Source organism: Bacillus rossius, chromosome 7 (genome assembly GCF_032445375.1).
Source record: "Bacillus rossius redtenbacheri isolate Brsri chromosome 7, Brsri_v3, whole genome shotgun sequence".
NCBI classification, from domain to species: domain Eukaryota; kingdom Metazoa; phylum Arthropoda; class Insecta; order Phasmatodea; family Bacillidae; genus Bacillus; species Bacillus rossius.
This window is the reverse complement of record NC_086335.1, coordinates 42,187,542-42,204,004: the sequence shown is the minus strand read 5'-3', so window position 1 is coordinate 42,204,004 and position 16,463 is coordinate 42,187,542. Positions and strand designations below refer to the sequence as shown.

The 16,463-nt window shown below is 37.7% G+C and overlaps 1 protein-coding gene across 1 annotated transcript in view; it reads left to right on the top strand.

Moving 5' to 3' along the window:
• Positions 1 to 13,467, top strand: part of LOC134534540 (dipeptidase 1-like) — a 153,715-nt gene extending 140,248 nt beyond the window's left edge. The window contains exons 11-14 of the mRNA XM_063373023.1: positions 4,679 to 4,763; positions 7,673 to 7,748; positions 8,996 to 9,134; positions 13,100 to 13,467. Coding sequence (XP_063229093.1) covers positions 4,679 to 4,763; positions 7,673 to 7,748; positions 8,996 to 9,134; positions 13,100 to 13,195 — 396 coding nt within the window. The 3' untranslated portion in view covers positions 13,196 to 13,467. The remainder of the gene's footprint in view (positions 1 to 4,678; positions 4,764 to 7,672; positions 7,749 to 8,995; positions 9,135 to 13,099) is intronic.
• The last annotated feature ends 2,996 nt before the right edge of the window (positions 13,468 to 16,463 follow it).

Below are 16,463 nucleotides of genomic sequence, written 5' to 3'. Positions count from 1 at the left end.
ATATCCCAACTGGCAGAATTTTTTTTCTGCCCAGTAATATTTTGTTTGACCCCTTCAAGCCTTAATTTTTTTTTTCAAAGAAACTTTTGTTTCCAGTCTATGTACTGCAAGATGATTCATTATTATCAAAGGGGAGTTGTCATGAATACTGCTTGAAGCCGCCTTTTCGTCTAGCCATGTTGGTTAGACTCCAAAATATTGGCTGAAGTGTAGTATCTGAGATTCTTTTATTTCAGTAACTGTGTTTAACGAAAAAAATGTCTAACGCATACTTGCCTATCATCAGAGGTGTCAAGAACCATTTTCTCGATGTTGTCGGTGTCGTAATACAGCGATTTTCAGGTAGAAAGTGACTTCAACTGTGTCACGGGATGTCATATCCTGATGATGAATTTTCTACCTCCGTGTTTTGACCATGGCCGCTAAAGTTTATTGATCAAATCGAACCAAAAACTTTCTGTTACGTAAAGCAACAGGAAATTTGAATGATTTTTTTATTCTTATCAATCATCACCCTTTTTTTTTTTTTTTTTTTTTTTTTGCGATGTTAGATTCAAAAAGATTTCCTTTGAAATACATAGCTGGGCTTTCTAGAAAGAAGAAAAATAAACGCAATCTTTTTTTTTTTTTTTTTTTTTTTTTTTGGCATTCAGTCTTGTCTGTTTCCATCCTCTCGTAGTAAATTATCTGTCGGCGGTTAGCACCGCCCGCATCTATCAGCGAGTCCGCTGGTGTAAGTGTGGCGCATCATTTCCGCCGCTGTCGCACCCGCCACTTCTTGCTGCGCCGTCAGACGGAACAGTCCCCCTGCCATTGAGGCCCACAACTCGGGAGCTGCCGCTCCAGAGAGACACAGAGAGACAGAGAAGAAAAAAGTCACAGCCGAGTGATGAATTGACTTCATGCTCCGCTGATACGCCTTTTGATACGGCTTCCATTTGCAACGTACGAGGCTGTTTTCAAACCAAAGAAATGTTACATGAACGTCAGGCGGGGGGAAAAAAAATCCTAACCAACTTAGCACCGTGCTTTTATCTACTTTTATTTTTTCCAGAATAAACATTAGCGGTGTTCTTGATTTCGTCTTTTAAATACACCGACTTTACAGGTATTTTATTGAAATAAAATTTGTTTCAATTTGTAAAAAAATTAAAAAAATACTACAGCGTGTAAACAGTATGATTCAACATAACTCTTTAAGGCTGTTTTATGACTAAATTTAACAAGTGTTGGATTCGTGCGTGAAAGTGCCACTTAGCCTACAAGATGCATAAAAATATAATTTAATTTAAAGCTTAGTTTAACTTATTTTAAATATATTTCGTTTAAAAATTTGGTTATTATAGAGGTTTTTCTTGTGAGTTTTTAATAACTTTAAATACAGATTTTTTTTAAAAATGTGTGAATTTTATTTTTAAGACAATACATAGTATTGACTAATTCTGTACATTCATGTCTCTATATTGAAAATATATAACCGACAAAACCAACCACATCGAATTCTGTCAAGTCTTTCAGATCCTACTATTGTTTTTTTTTTTATATATATTCACATCATTCTTGCACGATGCTACCTTTTCCTATCCTCTTAACTCTCGCGTAGCTACATATGATGTTTGTTTAAAAACTGCTTGGCGTGTGCGGCAAAGTTGGATATGTTCGACCTTACTGCAACGACCGCTGGACGCAGCGTTTTGCAGGTTTTACAAGCGAGTACGCCTCCTGCCCAAAGCGAACAGAAGCAGCTCCGTGTAAATCTCCCCGGATAGTCACAGCAGAGCTCTGGGGGTTCACGTGTCATTTACAAACCGCTCAAGATGTATTGAAAATGTCTGGTTACAAATAGAATTTAAGACCCGTTGAACTTGCCTATACTTGTTTCGTGTTTAACGCAGATTTTTTTAATAGTGAAAAAAAAAGCTAAAATGCGTGTTTGTAAGGACTTTTTTTTTGACGGGGGGAGGGGAGGTTGTATAAATAATTCGAAACACAGTTTAAATTCCACTACCAAATCACAGGGTCTCAGAGGCACGGTAGATGTAAAGGCTGTAATGCGTGTGAAGGGCGTGCCAGTGTCGCCCTTAGCGGCCCCGGGAAGAGGGTCACATGGTCCCCGCAGGCACGAGTCTCCACACTGCCTCGCGTTCGGCGGGGAATGCCTGCATCCAGGCGCCGCACTTGCGAAAACACGCGCGGGGTAATTTGCACTTTGTCTCCTTCCTTCCTCCCTTCCTTCCTTCCTTGCTGTTTTAATTGCGTCTCTTCCTCCGCGTGCCTGAATCCCTCCCCCTCCTCCCCCCTTTCTGGCCCCGCAGCGGGGGCATTGTGGTCGTCGACGGGGTATGCCTGCAGCTTCTTTGACGTCGTGTCAGACGGAAGAGAGACCCCCACGTCGTTCGAGCCGCGAAGAGCTTCACAATGCCCGCCGCCGCTACTCGCGGCTCTCATTCGTGAAGCACAGGGCGTTCTGCGGCGAGATCCTAGCCAGGGGGGGAAAGAGAGAGAGATAGAGAGAGAGAGAGAGAGAATGAGAGAGAGGGGGGTCTGCTATGCGGCGAGGACCTAGCCAGTGAAGCGATTGAGAAGGGGGAGGGGGTGTTTCTGTTATGCGGCGACGTTCCATGGGTGATGGGATGGGATGGGTAATTTCTGTTCTTTCTTTCAGGGTGCTGTAATATTCCCACTTGGTTTTCACAACAGAAAGTGTTTCAGGAACAGGCACATTAGTAAAAAAAAAAGACTTTGAACATCAAAGCTTTACGAGTTGGTGCGCTATTTTTAATGTCTTGGTTATGGAGATGAGGTGACCGGTATCTTTGACGAAGGTCGGTGTTTGTCCGGTGAGTATGGTTTCAACAATTTTTTAGCAGAAATTCGGAAAGGTTTTTTGGTATGGAGAATTTGCAAGAGCTGATGATAGATCGCAAAGGCAGGCCTGGTTTGCGGATTTGTGGTAGACCTTATAAATGTGAGGTGGCTTACTGCTGTGAGTTGTTAGGGCGCACCTATGGTTTTGTCTGGTATGTGGCTCTGGTTGTTTTTAGGGTCTGGTATACTTTGCGTTTAATGCTATATGTTCGATCTTTGTTCAGATGTACATATTTGTCTGAATTAATCAGATTGGTAATTTTATCGTCATAGTCTGTTCTGTCTGGTATGACTGTAGCCCGGTCATTGTCATCGGGAAGGATGACAATGTCAGAATCTGCTTTTAGTGTTATGATGGCTTTAAGCTCGTCAGAGGAAATATTTGGTTTTGGTGACCTGGTTGACGTAATGGCTATCCGAACGGTCCACCGAATCTCCTCTGTTCAACTGCTGGCAGTTTGCTGGCAGATTCAAACTGTTAGCAGTCGTTTATTAGCCCAGTGTGTCCTTCGGTGTTGCTATATTATTCTTCATGACTAAGTTCCTTCAACGGAATTCTTGTGTTGTCTGATGCTTAGAGGTTGAGCAATTTTGTCCGTGCTGCCGTCGTTGTGTCGTCCATAATACTTGTTTAGTTTCATCGTTGGTTCCGTTTGTCCGGCACCTGCTGTTTCAGTCTCGCTTTCTGTGAATTTTTTTATCTTCATATTTATTTGATTTCCGGAATTTTTCCATGACAAACAATGCAAAACTGCGATGGCATATGTCAAAATACTGCATTTAATCAGATTAACTATAGTTTTTTCAGGTATTTAAGGAATACTAATTTTTATTGATTTTTAAATGATAAACTAAAATGAAAGTGTATAAAGACGAAGACTACATATGAACGGTTAATTCAGAGCTGTATACCACATGATTACAAGTTTTTAGTACATGCTAGGACTGACATAATAATGTTATTTTAGTTAATAAAAACCATTAAATATGTTATCACTTGTGTAGTAGACAACGCCTTGTATAAACAATTTAATATTGTTTAATATGAATTTATTTAACATCATATGCAAAAAGAAACGAATTATTAAAAGCAAAAAAAAAAGAATTAGGGCAGCACGTTCAACAACTGCCCGCACTTACATCAACTTAAATGCTGTGTTACATGTATGTGTTCCAACAGTAAATAGAACATCTTGTTTTCAGTGCCTGTCTCTTGTAACGTGGTGACTTCACGGAATTGGAATGCATTCATTCCTCACATATTACGTGCTGAATTTTGTATATTTTATACATAAGCTTTTGAGATGACAATGATTTTGAGTAAAAATGTAAAACATTTCCTGGAGTGGCACCATTTTAATGTCTAAAATAGGTGGTCTTTCTTCGAAATAAACCGAAAAATTAAAGAAACTAAATTTTATATTTGCGTTTTTTTTTTTCCAAATAAGGTACAAATTCCGTTCTCACTTGATAAGTTGAAAGAAATCAGTTTTTAATATTTTACTAATAATTTTTCAATTTCCGTAAAAGAATTATAGTGTTTGACGTTTTTGTCCATACCAGTTCACTGTAGATGGATGAGGGGTATATTATTTATTATCGACGGAATGCATTTGTTCGAGGTTTAGCGGGAGCACCCCGAGAAAGCCCACCAGCTCTGACGTTTCCAACTTGAGAAATAAAATAATTCTGGCTCGACACCGCCGAGAATCGCCATTGTACTTACTGCAGTTTCCAGAAGATTGTGAAGATTGATATGAGAGCACTCCAGTCACACTCGATGGACTGAAACTGCTGCTTGTTCTTGCAGGCGATAAACGGCGGTATCGTGATGGTGAGCTTCTTCAACCACTTCCTCAGCTGCTCGGACACCGCCACCCTCCATGACGTCATTGGTGAGTTGCTGTCCTCCAGGGTTGGCAGTGGCGGATAGAGGCCTGCAGGTTTGCTCCCCCCCACCACCAATTCCTTTCCAACCTACAACAGCTATCGCCTGAAGGTCACCAGCCAGAAGACTCTAACAAAACCGACCAAACGAACATTTATAGAGACACTGAATTTCCAGTCCTTCTTTTTCGGAACGGTTTGATCTGCAATGTTGGATTTGAATTGGGTTTATTGTTTTGAGCATCTCGTGCGGGATGCAATATGGATAATACAATAACTAAACCGTCACTAGAGTTCTAGTTGTACGCATTTTCTAGGTCTGGAAGCATGAAAAATCAACCTCCGATGTACAACCATGACGCAACTGGCATAATATTTTATTTATACAGTCAGGAAATAAAATTGCATGTACAAAACTTAACAGCAAAATAAAAATAAAATTATATAATAATACAACAGTAATATATCCATAAACATTGTCCCTTTAATAATTAAAAAAAAATTCTAACATATCGAAGTACCAATGTTAATGTGACTATATAAAAATAAAAATTATGCTACAAAATTAATTACTATGAATTATATTTTATGTCGGCAACAACCAATTTATTATCACTCCTAGCCAAAAAATAATTTACGACGTACCATTAAATTATTTGATATTAAAAAACATTATATACTTACAAAGTTTTAGAGATTTCTTTTAAAAGTCACAAAAGTTTTAGATAGTTCAAATATACAGCATGTAAACAAGACTAGTTTATTACAACATTACGTTCAAATAATTGGTGGTCTGGTCTGTTCCAACAAGATATTTCTCTTTATTTACAATACTTTTTTTTGAGACCCCAAAAAATAAATTTAAATTTCAATTTGAAAAAAATTAAAGCGCTGCGTTTGGCGCGGACTAAATTTGTGTTATTTCCCAGACCTGCCACGACTTCACGGGTTTCGTGTCTCTTCCATTAGCGGGGCGGGTTGGGTATTCCGTGTTTTCACGTCTGGCGTCCTCATTTTCTCATTCCGCGCGGGGAAAGATCGGCGCGACCCTAGTTCAGCGAGCGGCGAAGTTACAAGATCAAAGAGTCCGCAAAAAAAAAACGGAAAAGAGCTGCTGCGAAGTCGTGATATCATTTCCTGTCGTTCTTAATGTTCTTTCTTTCTCTCGTCTTCCCTCCCGTCCATCCAGACTAATACTTAACTGGATCACGCAGCAGTGTCACTTTACGTCACACTATGTTGTCGTGTTGGCTGCATTTACCAAACCTCCCCCAGAGTGCAGCTGGGTTATTACCGCATTGAGGTTAGGGTAAACGAGATTTCTTATTCTCTCTGAAGTATATGAAGGCAGAGAGAGAGAGAGAGAGAGAGAGAGAAGTTAAACAGTAAAACATGACATTGCCCAGAAACATGTTTTACTAATTTGAGTACCTAATAATTTTAGAGTCAACAATTTATTTTAACCGTTTTGAAGTGCTTTAATTAAGGTTGTGTATACAAACATATTGTTTATACTTTAAACAAGCACTTGTGTTTCATTAGGTAGTTTATTTCTATTTTGTTATTTTGGAACATGAAATTTAATTTCAAGATCACTTTAATTTCACAGTATGCGGCAACACTATTTTCGTATTTCAAACATTATCTTTACGTGACTGCCAAAGAAATACAGAAAAATCGTTGGCTTTCTCAAACACTTACAATGAAAATAATTTTTAATTAATTTAATTTCCCTGAAAAAAAAATAAGAAAAACTATGCCTGAGGAATCACAAAATTAAAATATTACGTTTCTTAGTTTTATACCGAAAATAAATATGAATTTCCTGTAAGATGCGTCGTTGGGTCATAAGGCCAAGAAAGGGAGCGTAAGAAACGACAGTGAATATAAACTTTATTGCTTAAACTCACTCGAATGGCCTTTATTGACACAATTTTTACGTGAGCATAAATCGTGTTTACATTATTTAGGTAATAATGGATTATAATCTTTTACTTTGTCACATACATAACTGATAAACCAAGCCAAAAGTTTAAATTTCTTGTTTTTACGTCATTAACCATTAGTGAAGTTTGTAAAATAATAATGTTTTTCATGTAAGGATAATGTAGAATTACTTTATTTTTCCCCGTAAGCTGGGCTGAAATTACGAATATATTTTATTTAAGAAGTATTAGCAAAAATAAGAAAGGTTTGTTTCGGAAAGCTGGACTGGCAATTCGAAACCCCACGTCCATGAAATATGATTGTGTGGTAATGCCCGTTACAAGTTAGCTGACTACCCATTCATCCCGGAAAAGAGAGATTGGTGAGTTTTTGATGTGTAACATCCTAGCACTCGGTATACTGCATTTGGTTGAAGAATTTTCGTTAGTGAAAAGGAAGTCACATGGAACGGAAATTTGTAACCACGGTGTTGTCATCTGAAGTGGATCGCGAACCGAAGTTCGCAAAGACAAAGGGAAACTCTATAGTATTAACTGTTTAATGAATTTTAACAAGATGAGCAGTATTGTAATAAAATTCCTTGTCGAACATCAAGTCCCAAGCCGAAGTATATATTTCTTCAAGTCTTTATCGCTTTTATTGGAGCCTTTTTATTAAAAAGTTTACAATTTCTGTCCGCTAATAAAATGATCCAATAGTCAAAGTAGTTGATCCGGTAGCGATTTATAACGGCGGGTGCGGAAACTACATGTGATTCGCGTTCAGAAATATATTTGAAAACACAATTTGCGTACATTTATCACGCTCGACAATATTTTGAAGATTTCTACGTTAGATTCCGTGTCCAAGTTTCGTGATATAAGTTTATTTGCAACATGAGAACACATGAATTTGCTCGTTAGCGAGGTAAGATGTTACACATCACTGGCTAGTATTGGAAGACTCGATCTTTTTTTTTTTTCCTTTCCAGCACACATCAACCACATACGAAACGTGGCGGGGGTGAACCACGTTGGGCTCGGAGCAGGCTACGACGGGATCAACCTGTGAGTTACCAACCACGCAAAAACAAAAAACATACGAAATTCTGAACACACAAGATTCCATACACTAAACAACACTACATCACACTACACCTCACCACACTATACCACATCACACCACACCACACCACACCACACACAAAAGCGTAACATATTTTACTGTACAAAATAATTTTAAAAAAATGTGATAATTTTTCTCACTATCGCTATATACGTTGAGGTAAAATTAGGTTGTGTTTCAATATTGGTACTTTTTGATAACAAATCAATCAAGTTACAGGTGTTTTTAGTAAAAAAAAAAAAAAAGTAATTAGTGGCGTTTCCGTTCCATCAGCATTTGAAGTCTAGCCTTCTTTGGAGATAAAATATTAGCAAATACAAAGTATTTACTGATAAGTCGTAAGCTTTTGTTGAGATTATTACTGCATATTCAATTCGAACTAAACGGACATTATTTTTCAAAGAAGTACTTGGATCACAGTAACTATTTTGAAAACTATACAAATAAAATATTAAAAATATATAATTATTTCAGTACACAACTGTAGCATAAAAATAAAATGTCATAATTGTTTTAATTTGAAAATGATATTATATGGCGTCTAAGACTCCAACTGGAAACCCTTTTGCCGGCCTGCAAAAGCTTTTTTTAAAAAAAAATAATAATAATTTCAAGATAATTTTAAAACATATGTTACATAATGTTAAAAAAAATTTTCAATGCCATATTTATTTATCTTAATACCATATTTGTTTGTCTTTAGTTTAATTTTTCGTTTTGCAGTTTGTTAAATATTAATTTTAAAAAAAACTGAAAATTATGAGTGGTTCTCTTCAACATTCATTTGTTCTGATTTTGATGTGTTTATTATAATTTCATTCTTAATTTATTATTTAATAAAAAGTTATTAAAATGATTAATCATATGCATATTATTTATTACTGGTACATTTGTTCTAATTGCGTAATTTTAATTTCATGTCAATTGGCTTAGTATTAAAGTGCGGCCCACAATCATAGCCCTTACAGTTGGTAGATGTAAGAGAGAAATTCAAAGACTTTATATATATATATATATATATATATATATATATAATATTAACACTTCAACACAACTCCTTTACGTCTAACTGTTTTTCACGAAGCCGGTAAGCATGCCGACGGAACGACCTGCCGTAAAGGGCACCGGCCGTCTCCTGCAAGTGGTTCCAACAGCGGCCGCTAGATAGCAGCACCGCGCGCTGTTGCAGCACTCCGGCGGGGCTGGAGGACGTGTCGCGCTACCCGATGCTTCTCGCCGAGCTCGCCAGAGACCGCCGGTGGAGCTCCACCGACATCAAGAAGCTGGCCGGGGCGAACCTCGTACGTGTGTTTCGAGAAGTCGAGAAGGTACGGCCGGCCGAGTTTCTACGTATTCCAATCGAAGTTATTAAAATGTAATGGAGGTTTGTTTGGGTAAAAACAACATGTTAACCGAATAATCTTGACTTTAGACAGCAACACAGATTTCTCCAATAAATAATAAAGGCATATTTCTATTGCTTCGTTCCTATATGTAATCCCTGTTAGGGTATAATAGGAGATTTATCAATCTAGTAATAGTTTTATCTTCAAATCATATAATCTCTATATTAACTTATTTTCAAAAGGTTCATCGGGGTTAGTGAGAGATTATATTGACTTGTCCCCATAGTTAATGTTATATGCATATTATATATCTTCATGTAAGATTAATTTCCTCTATCCAAATAAATGTTAAAGTAAACAAAATAAATAATATTAAACAAAAGTTTTCTTCTTTCTTCAGAATCTTCTGAATATATGCCATCACCAAAAATTATAATAAATATTTTCTTCACCTAAAAAGGGGGTTTAGACTATTATATTTATCACATCATGAAAGTGAACAAATTTTCCTTCTTTCTTCAAAAACCTTAAATATATTCCATAACCAGAACTAAATTTTCTTTATCTATATTTAGAGTTTATCTTCATAACGTTTATCACATAAATCAACTGGAGAGAAATTCTTCTAAAATTTTCTTACAGTCAATCTTCATCGCTGTCCGTTTCCACAGATGCATACCACCGGTCAAATTCTTCTAACCGTTTCCCCATTTCTGTTACTAGGTTTCTCCAAATTTCAAAAGAATTCTTATTATGGATAAGACTTCGAAGATCTTGAAAGTCATATCCTTGTGTCCGTAATTCTTGAGTATATTTTTCTCTGATATCTTCTGTCTTCTTACATTGATTTAAAACATGCAGTACTGTGTCTTCTACTTCACAAATCTGACAAAGAGGTGACTGTACTAATCCGAGTGAATAGAGTTTTGCTTTAAAATTTCCGTGGCCACTGAGAAATTGCGATACATAATAGTCCGGTGTGATCCACCGACATTTAAGTCTTGCGTTAATGTCAGGTATAATATTGTATGTATGTCTTCCTGTTGTTGAGGAGTCCCAAGTTTCCTGCCATCTTGATATAACATTCCGCCGAAGTTCCTTCTTCTCTGCCACAGAAACACAGCATAAATAAATAAAAATCGATTCCGTAGTTACTATAATGACACAGAGGCAGAGAAGGATCACGTAGATGAATACAGCTGCCGCCGCCGATTCATCATATTGCCATCCGGGGCAGTAAGCGTGGGCGAGGCCAGAAACCGAAGTTTCTATAACTCGCTAAGTGCATAGTAATTCAGGTGCACCCCACACTGGTGAAGAATCATTTGAATCGACGGCGGGGCTGCGTGTCTTGTGGGATAAGTTTGGCACACGGGCCTGTGTGTGCGCTGGTAGATTGTGTAAGAATACAACTGCCGCCGATCCATCATATTGCCAACCGGGGCAGTTAGTGTGTGCGAGACCAGAAACCGAAGTTTCTATAACTCGCTTAGTGCATTGTAAATCAGGTGCACCCCACACTTTTGTAAAATCACTTGGATCAACGAGCGGGGCGCGTGTCTTGTTGGATAAGTTTGGCACACGGGCCTGTGTGTGCGCTGGTAGGTGGTGTAATGCTATAAAAAGTTACGTGTACCTGTCATCGGCGGGGAATACAACTGCATTGCTAGCTCCTCCGTATATATTACTCCGTGTGACCAATAGAACCCGAGTATTTGGCTGGATGGTTCTATTTTTGTTTATGTTTAAAATAAATTAAAAATTGTTTCAAGTATAAATATATCTACAATTACATCATTAATTTGTGTGTGTGTTTTTTATTTAATTATTTGTGTACATTTTGTCCGTGTTATATTCTCGTAGGTACCTATCTCAATATTTTTTCAGTTAAAATATGTGAAACTGAATCTCATTGGTAATAATTTGTTACGTTTCCGTACATTGTGTAAACGGTGAATGGATAGTGAAACGAAAATAAGTATCTTGCGGGTCTGTTTCCGTTTGTACGTTTCTGCGTCATCGCGGAACTGATCCAAGCAGTGAAAATAAATCTTGTTCAAAGTATGGTATGTCACAATTTTTTCACAAGTGCTCTTGCGAACTTTCAGACGTTGATTATTGTTACATAATGTACAAAACAAGATAACGAGTAGGTAGCTAATAACGTACCAATATTATTTAGTTATTTTATAAGAATATTTAGCCTTCAAAGTCCGAATGTTTAGCTGAAGGATCTGTCAAAAAGATGTGACACAATGTCTTGAACAGGGTGTAACAAAATCGACGTCGCTGTCTAGTCGTGGGAATGAACAGACGCCTGTTTGGAACCGCCTGGCGCCGTGCCGGTCACGCGAACAAAACAGTTTCGTAACCAGCCACTGCTTGTTTCATATATATATATATATATATATATATATATATATATATATATATATATATATATATATATAATGAACATGCAACCGAGTTTTTTCAAGTCTGTTGAAAAACGGTAATTTTTTATTTTAAAGTCCCATTGATTGCACAATCACGGTGCATCAAGGCTTCACATCAGCAAAACCGGGACGCCAATCTTCAGCTTCACCCTTGGGAAAGCGGGTAACACCTAGGCAAGACGTGACGGACGCATAAACCTATAGCGCCTCAAAGGGAGACACTAAGAGAATTTATCGTTTCACGCAGACGCTTATCGACTTTCATAGCCATCGCGCAATATGTATTCATGTACAGCGGACGACTTGCGAAATGTCGAAAGCCCGGTTACACGGCACAGCTGAAATAGGTTGACTAAATAAGTTTAGGAAGCTATATTTGACGATATTCACTTGATTTAAAAGAAAGTGCTTGTCACGGGAATCGATTGTTTGCAGCTCGAATAGGGTGCAGTGTTAATTAGAATGGGTCTTACCAAAACCTCAAGAAGGATTGATCACTATTATTTTCGATTTAAAAGTTTTTTTTTGCTATTTATCATTATGCTAAAGCCAAGGATAGACATAAGCAACCAAATTCCAAGTTTGCTACTTTGTTAGAGTCGGGTTCTAACTGACTGGCTAAAAAATAAATAAATAAAATAACCAATCCACGTGAGCCTGTGGTTTGTGGATCCATTAAAAAAAAAAAATTAAAAAAATTATGTAGGCTGTTGTATTTTGGGCTTCAGCCACGTCTGCATGACGCATACCGCCCTGTAGATGGCTACTGCAACGTGCCCCGAAACGTCGGCAATGAGCGACATCCAGGTGTGACTAAAGCCCAGAAGGCTGACCGTGGCCGCTGAGAGCCTGTGTGTATTCGCGACGCTCGCTGGTGCTTCTAGCGCGCAAGGCTCTGAACTGGCGCGCAGTGTTTACGTCGTGTATAGGGCAACCGTGAAATTCTGTGGTGGAGAAATAAAGATAAAAGGTGTAATGCAAGTGCTTTCGAGAATTTGCATCCGGATGTTTCATGCATAAAAACATGAAATCAAGTAGCCTGTTCTAAAAAAAAAAAATGTTTAAAATCGAAATGTGAAAACAGAAATTCTGAGCACCCCTCACGCTATTCTTACATGCTTTTCATAAATGGACACCACTGCAGGGGCGTAGCCAGGGGATGGGGTTAGGGGTTCAAACCCCCCCCCCCCCCTTTAGCACAAAATCTTTAATTTCTTATTCATCACTCAAACAAATTTCATATTAAAATTAATAAAATTTTTACCATTACTATATTTAAATTTAAGTACCGAAAACTGCTAAAATAGCACTATTTTACACCTTAAAATCCCAATTTTCCCGGGGGAGGACCCCCGGACCCCCCGCTTTAATACGGGGGGGGGGGGCGGGCATGCTTCTTAACACCCCCCATACACAAATCCTGGCTACGCCACTGCACCACTCTGATATGTCGAGCAGTATGTGCCCGGGCAGGCGGGGCCGGTGTGTGAACATGCTCGGTCGGCGGCGCAGGTGCGCGAGGACTCAGCCTCGGTGGGCCCGACCGAGGACTGGATCTCCATGGAGGACCTGGACGGCAAGACGTACTGCCGCTACCCGGGCACCTGAGCCCGGCGCGGCGTCCTGGTGGCGACCAGCTGCCCCGGGGACACTGGGGCCCCTGGCGAAGGACCCGCGGTCGGTTCCCCGGGGAAGGACCTCAACGGGAGTCTTCAGTGCACGGACGTGCGACGAAGTGTCGAGACCCCCCCTCCTTGTCCCTACCGCATCCCCTGTTGACGCAACCCCTTCTCCGCCTCTCCACCCGTCACCCCTGGTCCCCCGACACCCCTCGGTCGCACCTGCGACTGCGCCCTCTCGAAGAACATGGCGATTAATGTAAATAACACAGCAGTTTATTTATAAATATAACTACAACCAGAAAATGAAATAAGTCATCGATGCCCAAGTGCGACACGCTCTCTCTGTCTATCACACACACATCTAAGCTTATCAAGTGTTAATTTATTACGTAAGTTAGCACCGGAACAGTTTTCACGGGTTATTTTTAAAAAAAATCACCGAGAAGATATATTTTACTTGATTAAATATTGGTCTAAATAATTTCATTCGATCTATGTTACTAAAAAAACAAAAATTTGTTGACTTAATTTTTTTGCAAACAAAATACCCGTTTGTTACAACAGCAAAATCTGACACAAACTCATTCTTACATGTAGAGAAAACTATCAAAAAAGAAAGTGCTTACGTCAAATAAATTGCGTTCTTAGAGCTGTCACGGCTAAATGGAAACACTTGGGAAAACTTTCAAAAGTAACGTTCTCTTTTATCGTTGGGTACGTAATCATAAAGATGAGCAAGTCGTGCTGTATTTGTGAAACGAAGAAGATACCATCGCTGATATAATGATAAGAGGCGTGTCCGGAAAGTAAGTGCCTTTTGGTCATTAAAAAATAAACTCATGAAAGTTTTAGTTTACTACATATCTTCGTCACATTTTAACACAGTCGTCATTCAGTTCCAAGCACTTTTCGCAACGCTATACCAGTTTATTTAACTAATCTGCATAGAAGTTCGCCGCCTGGAAATTAAACCAGGTGACAACCAAAATTTTTTACATTTAGCTGTAATTGTTGACTCACATTTCATTAAATCAACCAAAATGAAGCCCTTTTTTGTCCCAAAAAAAATGGTGGCCATCATTTTTGATTCGAGTACGGAGATGGCTTAATTTTTTTTCCGGGGATGTTTACTGAGCGCCTGTACTTCCGCTACACGCATTGCGTATTCGAAGTCTATGTTGCCTATGGCCGAGGCGTCTATTCCATTCCCAGGCGGCGAACTTCGTTGCAGAGAGGTTAAATAAACTGGTGCAGTGTTCCGAAAAGTGCTTGGAACTTAATGGCAACTATTTTAAAATGTGATGTAGGTACTTAGTAAATTAAAATTTTCAATAAAATATTTTTTATGAGTTAATTTTTTTAATGACCAAACGGTACTTACTTTTCGGACACGCCTCGTAGTTAACTGACTAACCTGGGTCGTCACTTGATGTAATTTTAAAAGAGAATTGTGGCGGAGAATTAGTGGTAAGTTGTAGCTTGCACTGGGTCTTTGACAAGTAAAGCATTAATTTCAGGCACTTAAGTAGAACCCACAGTTTTACGTTCCATTTTAAATAAGTTATTCTAGTTACGCCACCCCAACCCCCCCCCCCCCCCACACACACACACACACAGAGTTTTACATGAACAGGCGTAAGTATTCAAATTACTTAGCTACATTCATGTATCCTAGAAAACTTTATTTTTTGAGAATTTTTTTTTAATACTTTAACAAAAATGTGTTTGAATATTCCATACTTCCCTATCTACTGAAATGTGCTATCTGTTGTGCTGCGTTCACGCCAATACTAAAAATAGCATTAATGAATACAAAAAGATTTTTGATTGTGAGCATGGACCTGGAAGATAAATAATGACTCTCAAAATAAAACAACATTGTTGTAGACATAATACTAATCTGTGTTTTTTTATAAACTGTTGTAGTTGAGTGCTTTTACTGAAGTTAATGCAGAACTACATGGATATGTAAAAAATAATTGAAGTATTTAGTAACTTTTAATTTACTCATAACATTGGCACATATCCGAGTTATACATTTTTTATGAAAATTAATAACTGTTAACATTTATATTAAAATATTTGAGTAGTAATTTGTTAAGTAGAAAAATTATTTATACAACCTAAGTTACTGGAAAACACTCATGGTTGAGTATTTAATATTTCGTCGAATATTCAGGGAACTTAAGTATAAGGAGCAAATATTATCGTAATGAAACTTAATGGCAAGTAAGCTTATTTACAGGACCTGTATTCTTTTTACTGACTTAAATTGCCATTGATTACATGATTTGATTACCTGGACTTTCAGTGCATACGGAATAAAACTCCCCTCATGAATACTTATTGTAAGTTCGAGGAATTTTTTTAATCGCTTATCAAGTATATCAAATATGGCCCATGCGCAGGCAGCTGCTTAAATATTTTAAACACTTCAAGATATTTGTTATAATATTATTTTGACAGTAACAAATTATGTAAATAGGGTGTTGATTAGATTGTAACAAGGGACCACTGATATCAGACTTCTTGATAAAATTTCTCAGCTTGCACTCTGAAAAGCAATTTTCGCTTCAATTTTGGGTCTTCTCTAAGATATAACCAAACCAACAATCTGTCGTAACTCCGTTTATTGAATACAGTGGTTATATGTCTTCTCGTCAAGATCATTTAAAAAATAAAACATAATAAAGCTCCGAATTTGATTAGGATTATGGCTACGTACCAGCGCTAAGTCTTTCAAATTTCAGTTTCTACCGATATTACCAAACAGCGAGCAGTATTATTTTAATTACAACTTTGCCTGCTTTTATGACAACGTCCCTGATGCTTTGATTAAAAAACTAAGTTTTTAACTGAGAAAGAAATGAAATGTTAGTCTATGCTTTATTTTTCCTAAATAAAAAAAATCGTAGCAACATATGTAAGGCATTAACATCTGAGATGCTATAGGCCTACATACCAATAAGTGTACAGAATATATTGACTGTTTTCTATCTTTGCTTAGTAAGCTACTCAAGAATAATTTTATATCGCATTGGAATTTATAATAAATTTACAAATGTTTTATGGTTTGACACAAAAAAGGTTCTGGAATATACATTAGCTATATAGGTAATACCTTGCTATTTTCACGCAAGCGAATTGAAATTTTCTGTGCAAGCAAAAAAGTGGGTTGATGTTTTGAACCTGAAATTTGAAAGAGATTTTTGTTAATGGAGTGATTGTAAAGTTGTTCTAAAATATGTGATAAA